This window comes from Nothoprocta perdicaria, unplaced genomic scaffold, assembly GCF_003342845.1.
Source record: "Nothoprocta perdicaria isolate Ctin4 unplaced genomic scaffold, notPer1 scaffold_42, whole genome shotgun sequence".
Lineage (NCBI taxonomy): Eukaryota > Metazoa > Chordata > Aves > Tinamiformes > Tinamidae > Nothoprocta > Nothoprocta perdicaria.
Genome location: NW_020455666.1, coordinates 1,287,532 through 1,297,875, shown reverse-complemented (window position 1 = coordinate 1,297,875; position 10,344 = coordinate 1,287,532). Strand labels below are relative to the sequence as shown.

The 10,344-nt window shown below is 39.7% G+C and overlaps 1 protein-coding gene across 1 annotated transcript in view; it reads right to left on the bottom strand.

Moving 5' to 3' along the window:
• Positions 1–9,269: 9,269 nt before the first annotated feature.
• LOC112953119 (protein BTG1-like) overlaps positions 9,270–10,344 on the bottom strand; it is a 2,849-nt gene continuing 1,774 nt past the window's right edge. Inside the window, exons 3-4 of the mRNA XM_026046123.1 lie at positions 10,277–10,342; positions 9,270–10,204 (exon numbers count right to left, since the gene is read on the bottom strand). Of these exons, the coding sequence (XP_025901908.1) occupies positions 9,855–10,204; positions 10,277–10,342 (416 nt within the window). The 3' untranslated portion in view covers positions 9,270–9,854. The remainder of the gene's footprint in view (positions 10,205–10,276; positions 10,343–10,344) is intronic.

Genomic DNA, 10,344 nt, shown 5'->3' with positions numbered 1-10,344 from the left:
AGCACGAAAAACCTGAATTAAGGCCAGTGGAGCTAAGACCGCATAGATGTTTTAACTGACAAGAGCTTGCATAAAGTTAATCTGCCATCAATAACCACAGTTRTGATTAAACAGTGTGAGGAGGGAGGAAATTAAGTTACCGATACAGAATGTAAATATCCGCTGCTCCGCACAGCACATGTCACTCCCAAGAACTACAAAGAAAGACAAATTCTTTTTACACATAGATAAGATCATTAGCTGCCATTTTCTGTGGCCAGGAATCCTGAACATATACKGAGGTAAAGACATAACTAATTGTTGCTCAGCTCTCACTGTGGTGAATTTTGGAGTGCAGCAAGGGAAAATAAATGGGAAAAGATCTGAATAAGAGGTCAGAGAAACAGAACTTGGTGACAAAATCCCAAAAAGCTTGGACAGAGCATGAAATCAGAGCAAGAAAAGACCCACCAGCATCTTCAGCACCACCTGAAAGCCCATTCTCACAGCATTTAACGAAGGCAAGGAAGGAGAATACGTTTTACTGAAAGAGATGACAGCAAATGACCAGAGCAGCCTCAACAGCCTGCTCAGAAGTCACTGAAGGTCGACTTTAGCTGCTTTTTGCATTTCCTATTGCAGAGGTTCATGTTGTACTACCAGCTTACGATCAAACACACCCTCTTGCAACACCTCTACCCTTGGGAAAATACCTTATTGTCTGCTACCACAAACATATCTAATCTCATGTTTAGTCATTTGACCAGTTAATGGTTAAAGCAGAGGACATCTTAAAACAGATTTCTCTTTCTGACACAAGCCCACTGTGGCCATCTTTAAGTAGGAAAGACAATACATGTTTTTTTTAAAGCTTAACTGTTATTTGTCAATGTAATTCTGTGAAAAGCCTTGGAACCTTATCAGATTATTTCTCATCTCCTATGGGTAAAACACCACTCCTGTTCCCCTTTTCAAATCTGGCCATATATTCCTGTCCCGTGTCTTGCATTGTCCTTAGCACATTTACACTCATATGGCAAATTATAGYAGGTTATTCACCTGAATGATAATATCTATATTTTTTACATGTGTTTAGTTTTTAGTTGAATCAGCAAAACAGTATGAGTCATAGTAGGGTCACAAGTCCTCCAGTTATCAGTAAGAAGGAATGGGAACACAACCAGCACACAAAAGATATTTGCAAAACCAGATCTGGAGCTAGACATTTCATTACAATTAAATTAGCRAGATCAATGAAAAGGGAAGTATATATTTGTACTTACTAGTAATGTATTGTAAAATCAGCTAGAGTGATCCTGCTACCCAACACAAAACAAGAGCAATAGACAGAACAAAAACACTTAACTGATAATATGTGTCTTTTAGGTAGAAACAAGTACATGGAAAGAGGAGATAACCTCATCAAAACAAGAAAGTAAGAGGCAAACTGTAGGAAAATTGTGATTTTTTCTTCAGAATCCAGGAGCACTATGTTTTACACAACAAATCTGTCAATACCGCAGAGAGAGGTAAATCTCAGAAGTACTGATTAAAAGATAGATATATTTTTGGTTAACGAAGCAGACTACCGTATTCCCACTTTCCCACCAAGCACCATATTGCAAAGGGAAGGAAGTGGAATGCTGTTCACTTAACTGCTTGACCCCTGTTACCTCTGGATGTGTCTGAAGCAGCAGCAGGGTAATAATCAAAAACTGCTAAGCTGCTCTTTTGTAAGGACCTAACTTGGGAATAAAATATTTTGTCTACTACACATACAGAGTTACAGGTCTAGAGTGCAAAATATAAAATGGGAAACAGCCTCACCTACTGGTTTGAGGGTATACAGTGCTGTGTCGGAACTGTTTAATGCTCACTGGTTGCTTTTGTTTTATGTCTATATCCCCCATTCCTCCTAAAGGAAAAATTAACAAGAACTCCTCTCTCCTTTTTTAATCTCAGTACGATATTTGAGCCATCCCAACACTGACCTGTACTACTAAAACGCTCCCTTTTCCCTCCTTGCCACGTGTTGCAGGTGTGACAGGTCCTAAGTGTTTCCCTGACCCCAGGGTGGGCTGTTAGACCTCATATTCCCTCAGGAAACTGGCCTAAAGTTCACATATTTTCCAAACAAGTCATTGGTTTTGCCAAAGTTTAAAGCTTTAATGACTCAGCCGTTATTTCATTATTTTGATCACAGGAAGCATTTTAAAGAACGACATCACTGGAGGAAGTTACTTAAATTACTTTTCCTGAAAAGCAATTGACTGGCAGTTATTCCCAAATCCAAGAAAACAGAGCTTTGCTTGCTTTCTGCTGTTAGGCTGTGGCTCGAGGGACAAAGCTTCCCATGACACAGCACCCAAACCACTCACTTTTAATTTTACTGCCTTTTGATTTACTAACTTCTGTCCAAATAGCGCTGACAGGAAGGACAGCTTCTTCTGTAAGGCCACAATTACTGGTGGAAAACAGGCCAGTTAATTGCTAAAAGCTAAGACCCCTTGCAGAGAGGTAATGCTCTTCTGCTCCGTAGCAGCATCCTTCCCTTCTCTTCCCATTACAATAAAACAAACCCTTTATATCCCTTTGCTCCATCCACACATCTCTCTAGCTCCTCTGAGCACTAGTCACTGCACATTTGCACGGTCATCTGAACCTGGCGTCCTTCAGACCAAACTGATAAAACAGTACTTTACTTTGAGTGGAAATTAAATTGTTTTGCATAGCTACAGTTGCTTGGGTTAATGTCTGACTTCCATGTAAAGGCGTGAGCACTTCCACACAAGATAAAGGGCCATTGCTGTGTCCCTTCCTCCTGAGCCCACCAAATCAATCTTAGGTAGTTCAGTGTGAAGCAGAATCATCCACAAACACCTATATCTGCAGCACAAGGAGAAGGGATGATTGCCCATACTAAATGTTTAATTTAAAAGCTACATTTCCTGTCTATGRTTTGAACGTTTTTTCCAACCTGCACCATAGAAAGAGAAACAGATGTGGCAAAACAAGGTATCAGAAATTATCTGGAAAAATATTGATGGAAAAGTCACTTAGCTACCCATTCCTATAACTGCATCTTTAATTTCATTACAAAGGAACTTCATTACAGATGAACTTTGCTAGATGCGTAAGAGAAGTTCTTCACAAGACAGACGTGCATTTATGCATTAGTAAAAATGTGAAATGACTGCAAACTGTAACAAGTACGACACTGTTCTTTTATGTAGTGATGGATGATATAATGTTAATTGCCCTTTCTTGCTATCAGGTTTTCATGCTTCTGTTTTTAAGCAGTATTTTGATTCTAGCAGAAAGATTCTAAAATCTTTCTCTCAGATAATCATACAAACGCCTCATTCTATAACAGGGCTCCTATGTATTTGTTTTCATTTGAATGATTCATCATTAATACTTTTCTCTCTTACCTTTCAGTCACATTTGAAATGACTTCCTGAAGTCTTCCTGTTAAATAGGCAATCACCTTTAGATTTGGTATATGGATTTTTTCGACTCCTTCAATTATCTACCACATAGTAAAAATAGTTTGAAAGAACAAAGAAGGATTGTTCTTTATAAATGATGACTTGTTTACACGTTCTATATTTGGAGCATAATGTGTCTAGATGATAATCCTCCCGTTATTGTGAAACGGTGAAAACAATCAAACACATTTCAAAATGAACCATAATTCAGTACTGTTACCCTCACCCAAAATCTTGAAATAAATAAATATTCAGAATCATTGAAGCAACCACTAAGGGGGAAAAAAGAATGGTAAAAAAATGCAAATATTGTAAGATGTATTAAGACATCAAAAAAAAAAAAAAAAAAAAAANAAAAAAAAAAAAAAAAAGGAGTAAAGGCATACATCTCCTGAGTTATTGGGCAGCTCCTTTCAAAAACATAACTGCCTAACAAAAGCTCTGCTCAGTTAACAAAGTAGGCACCAGATCTCATATTCTAAATTCCAGATCCTCTGATCCTCCTCAGGTGATAACAGAAGGGACATAATTCTCTTTATAAAGGTAACTTTCAGATCATTTAGAAAAAAATACTTGCAGTTAAGAGCACAAAAGGTACATTGAGGTATAGTGTTACACACTGCAATGTGCTATATAAAAAATGAAAGAGCTGCAAAAGGCTAGGGGAAAAAAAGCATAMAAAGAGCTGGGGATGAAGCTTCTTAGTCCAGTGCTTGTTACTAGTCTAATTCTTATTTTATGACAGTTTGTTTTTTTTTTTTAAATGCACTGTCTTCCAATAAACCAGCACTAATCTCTTTAATTTTACAGTGATACAATGGCTTAGCAAATTTCCCAAGAAAAAAAACATTTGAAGTCAGGGACAAAGAAACCACAGAAAAGGTAAGATGGGATGAACAGGGAGAAGTAAGAAGATGTCTTAYGTGCCTGTGCTTTTTTTAGGACTGCTTCTCAAACTTAAATAATTATACGCCCTACCCTGGATCACAGCTAAAAAGCAGCCCTTCAGCTTCAGCAGTTCTGTTCTCAGACTTCATTTCAGTTTTTGTTTCATTAGGAGACTATCACTGTTTTAGACTGCATTTAGAAAAACAAATAAAAAAACCCAAYGATGTTACAGACCTGGGAGGGAGAGGGGAGGAAGGCCTGCTTATTTTATAAAATACACCCAGCTTTTCCTGAATATACTGTTGTGACAGCACCACACACAGATACAATTGTGACCAAGCTTAACACAAACCCTGCTGTTGTTCTTTGCTGGTAAAATGACTCACAGAATAGCTGAGGTTTCAACCTCAATTAAATCTGGAATCGATACTTTAGAAATTGAAAGGTCCATCAAGCAGACACACAGGGCTCAGCTGAGCAGTGCAGGTGCTGAACCTGCTCTGTTCATGGAGGGCTGGCCCAAAAGGCTSTTAATGTTAAGTATCAGAGAAATTCTCATGAATTTTCACTTACTTAAAACACAAGACACTGAGTTATGTAAAAATCTGAGGGCTGTCAGCAGTATTAGTCAAATGTAATTTAGAAAAAACACTAATGCTATAATTCAGTGTCTCATAAATCTTACAGCTCATGATCTGAATTTCTATTTAGTCAAACCCCCAKCCAGTAAAACACTTAAGTCCAAATTAAATGTTCAGCACTACTGCTAAATCCAAGGACACATTTAATTGCTCTCTGGACTGAGATCCTACCAATGCATACTCCAAATACATGAAAAACAGYTCGCAGTCCATGTCAAAACACAGAATTCCTTCCATTTCAGTATCTGTCCATCCCAGTGTCTCAGCCAGCTATGGCAGAAAGCACCACATGACCCAGTCCCAACACATCTGTACCTCTTTTCTACCAAATACTAGCAAAACRCCTTGTTACAGCCCTCGTATCAGCCTATCAGTGAGACCTGCATTAAATAACCCTGGGTGTACCCACAAAAGCCACCACATTTCTCAGAAGTAAGGCTCTAGGTGAGACATAGGTCATTTTGAGCACTACATGGAATGTTATCTCATGATACATGTTCCACATGGTCTTCCCATATACAATACATGGCAATCCAGGTTCCCAAAGAGAAGTCAAGGCTAAGCTCAAATTCCTTTACATTCCTCTTACCTGTATTTCCATGAAAATCTGACCCTCAAACTGCACTTTTGCAACAGAAAAATATAACATCATTTTGATGCTTGTGACACTATATAAATAATAGGTATGGGACTACTCTACGCAGTGTGAAACATCAAATTCATATTTACAATAAATTTGCATGAAATATTATGTATTTAGGAACACTCATTAGTATTTTCCTTATCCACATGTAGCATGCAAAACAAAGCTTATCTTGCAAATAAGTAGGTTGTAAAGATTGGTCAATATGTGCATACCTTAATACACAATAGGCAAGTTCGTTGCCCTCTTAAAGCCCCAGTAGAAAAAAGTGGCTTCCAAGTTAGGACACAAAGTGAAACAAGTTTATGTGTTTGAGGATACAATGAACTTGCTTCTTGCAGCATCCTCTGACTACCTGGAATTAGTGGAATGATCAAATCCTTGCGATGTATTTTTGACTGTATTGTGTTTAGAAGTTCATAAGGCAACATATAACCACTGAGTCCAGAAAAATGCCGAGAACCTTAGGAGACTCTGGGCCCCAATGTCTATTCCTAGTGCATATTGGAATAAGGAGAAAATGCCTCAATAGTAAAAGGTGTGAAGAATATAGAATACAGAAAAGTAACAAACTCATAACTGCAGGAAAATTTGCTCACTTGGATAGAAAATGCATTTAATAATATTTTTACTTCATCATTCACTTCACCATAAGGTAGCTAGGTATTAAGAGGGGAGCAGAATCATGATGCCAGCCAACATGGTTTTATTGAAAAGATATCCTGCCAAATAATCTTCAGTTTTACTCTTGGTGTGAATAACCACAGCAAACGACTTAGATTTTTCTGAGGTACTTAATCTGAATCGAGTGGCATCCCAAATAAAATTAAAATACCCAGTGAAGAATGTAAAAGTGAATTACAAGTGGATGAAATGAAAGAGTTCATATTTAATAATTATGTCAGCACTAGATCTGAAATAATTTTACAGTGCTCCCAGTGAAAGCAAAAWCAGAGGAAATAACCCTAAAATCATCAGTGCTCGTGGAATGGCAAATAATGAAGGGAACTTACGTGAGCTGGATCAGCTGGTTCACTGCACTCGCTTCCTGAGAGCACACTGTCATACATGYAGTAACACACAGTGAAGGAATGCTTGCAAAAAAACATCTGTAGTTCCCAGTCAAAGAAAACAATTTATGCTGAGTCTTGAAAGGTTCCATCTTTTCAATTCTTGAGATAAAAAACAGGTTGAGCAAGTTTTACTGCATAAAGTATATGAGGCCATACTGAACGGCTCCTTCATCTTGAGGATAAACAAATAAGGACCTCAGTATCTAGACACAACATTCTAAAACCTACCTCATTTCCCATTTGAATTTACCTAACACTGAAATTAATGGACAACAAAGAGCACCAGAAGTGCAGGCAGTGCCCCTGCCTCTTCAAGTTTTCCAATTAAAACTCATCCCTGCAGTATTTGTTAACTGCCAGCAACATGATCTGGGTGCAGGGGAAATGCAGGAACTGTGGTACATAAACCATAAGGCTACAGAAGCTGCCGGGACCATTAGGATTTTACAGCTCACAACAAAGACAGAAGGTTGTTTGGCTGCCTTCACACCACAGCAATGTTTCGGAGAAGCAGAGCAGCCTGTGCTTTCTTCTTTATAAATGTTTCTTCCTGCAGCTTTCCTTATCCAACAGTTGACTCTTCCTCACATAAACAGGCATGAGTATAAACAAGTATCTCTGTCCTCCATATATTTTTACTACTTCAGCAAAGCTGCCATGCGGTAAATCTTCCTACAAAAGCCTAACCTTTCTTTGCTAAATAACCATGGCTAATCAGAAGTGGTCAGAAGTGCATAGTATCATATTAAATATTTTTGCATTCTGCCATGAGCAGAAACTAGCCATACTCTCATGATCTTTCAGTTAAACCTGAAACTGGATTTTAGATATTTCTTCCAGATAACAGCCACCTTAGCATGCTGCTAAGTTTCAATCTGTCAGAAATGCCTTTGTACCAACAGTAAATCCTCCACATTTCTTTAAAGTAATGGATAACAGTCTTTAATACCCATATTCGTCATATTTACTCTGAAAGCAAGTATTTGCTTCAGTGTACTTACTTGAGGCTCCCCAGTCTCTCCACCTGACCATCTCCAGAAACTGAGATCTCCACTTGTAGCTTAAATGTATTAAATTGGACTTGAAATAGTGACAAAAATGTCACTCAATGAKTAAGTAATATTGCTTTTGCAAAGAACCTAAGATACTTGAAACAAGATATAGTATGAAATAGCCCAATAAAAAACAGGGAATTTATAAGTACACCAAGGCTCTGCTCCACTCTTCCTTGCAGGATGGACAGCAGGAAAAGAACATCTGAAAGAGCTGCCATATCCCACATCTGTCTGTACGTCAAGCCACATCCGATGTCTGGCAACCATGCTCAACTCAACTCTAAACCTTCTTCAAAGCTTACGACTATGTAGGACCCACTGCTAAGCAGAAAACCTCAACTGCGTCCCTTCAGACAGAGGACATGAAGGCTAGGTATCCTTCAGGTGAAATTTAACCAAGGAAGGTACCTCCCTTAGCTGATTTAAATTCATCTTTTTCCATCCTTTTCATTTGTTTCCTAATGAAACAAATATTTGATGTAGGTTATTCTGTCAGAGAAAACACAGGTCTTAAAATCTTTTACCAAATCTTTTTTGGTAAATGGTAAAATGGTAAAATGGTAAAAATCTTCTACCACTACTTGAAATGAACCTAGAAAGCTAGTTCCTATTAGAGCGAGAAGATAAAAACACAATCAATTTTACAATGTTTTGATTACCAAAAAAACTGGCACAATCCATTTTGCTCTGATGAAACAAATACTTCAAGGCAAGYCTGCCTCTAAAGGACCTAATCAAACAGCAATTAATAAAATGGCTTTTTCTAACACACAAAAACATCTCTCCATGTGAGCTAGAGTTCCACCATTTCTTGTTTGCCCAGACTTGCCCCTTTACTATGTTTTATCATGTTGTAGACACGCTGCCAGATTTTTTACTGACATACTAAACAATAGACAAAGCTCTCTTTCATCCAGCTTTCCACTCCAAGCACATACCAGGYGACTAAAAACATGGATGGTAGACACTACAGAGCCATTAAAATCCACAGCTTCTGCCTTAAAAACAGGAACCCACAATACCTGCTAAATGAATCTCTTAGTAAAATATAAATACAGAGAATCTCCACATAAACTAGCAACATAAAGTTTAATTATTACATTAAATCTGTATTTAACACTTGATTAGTGTTTCCCCTCTAGCTTCCCTCCATGGTTTTAAGTTGAAATCATAATACAAACTCATTTATCTAAAGAGTTAAAAAAAGATAGACAATTTTACAGTATATCAAATAGTGTAATTCTTTTGTTTCCTTTCAGTTTGATAACAGCACACACCAAAAAAAAAAAAAAAAAAAAAGCCCATCCTCTAATCAGGCAAGTTGCTACCAAGCTTTACTGAAACCAAGACAAAAGTTGAACGCTTCATTGTTTTAAAGAACACCACCTGTGATCATTAGAAAAAAAACACTTTGGCAACAATATAAAAGTTTGAAAAAAATGAGTCAAAACAGTTTGAGCACATCTTTATTATTCTGCTCCAGTAATATTAGGAAAAAAAAAAAAAAGAGAGAAAAAGGAGAGGTCAATTCCTTACATCAAAACATTGGAATATGATGCAACTCAGCCCTGAAAAAAAATCATGCTTTGAAAGAGGGTGGGGAGAAGGAGTTGTTTTTGTGATTTGTACCTTGCAGCCAAACGTGAACGACCCTGAGGAAAGGCTGTGCAGACAAGTCACCGGGAAGATTTAGTAACTGCAGCATGTTAGATCTGTCCTCCCCCCAGCTTCTCTTTGAGTTATTGCTCTGTGAGCTGAGGAATTTTGGAGCAAGGGTTAAGCTCGACTAAAATCCATCATAAAGAGTGCTACAGTGTTGCTTTTTTTTTTTTTATTACAAGTAGCCAAAATGGCTTTGAAAAAATATAAATGTGTAAAACAACCAGTCGACTGTACAGTGCATTTTACAGGACACAGCCCAGAAAGTGACGTTAAAGAACCGCTTTATACACTAGCCCTTGGCCACGACGCGCTTGGCAGTACTACTATGACTTTAATGGCTATAGAGTGAAAAACCAACATCTCGGTTACATCTAAGTCCATCACGCAAGTGGGGTACGTACAGCGCGGCACGGGGGGAGCGCCTCTTAGCTGGACACCGTCATGACGCCGTAGCTCTCGGCGGGGCTGCAGCGGCCGCCCCGCCACTCGGCCTTGCAGCCGCTGGGGCGCTCGCGCGTGCGGGCCGCGCCACCCGCCCGGGGGCTCTCGTAGAGGACGCAGATGGAGCCGTCCTCGCCGATGCGGTAGGACACCTCGAAGGGGTCCACCCAGAGCGTGAGCTCGCTGGGCAGCAGCTGGAAGAGTCTCTCGTGGCTCAGTCCGATCATGCCCGCCGCCTTGCCCACCAGCGGGTCCATGCGGTGGTTGATGCGCACGCAGCGGTAGCCGGAGCCCTTGGAGGGCCGCAGCGGGAACCAGTGGTGCCGGTAGTGCTCTGCGGGGAACAAAGGGCAGCGTCAGCGCGGCGCGGCCCGGCCCGCAGGGGGCGCCCCGCCGCCCGGCTCACCTCGCAGCGCCTCCTGCAGGCACTCCCGGAACCGCCGCAGCTGCTCCTCGCCCACGCCGCCGCCGCCG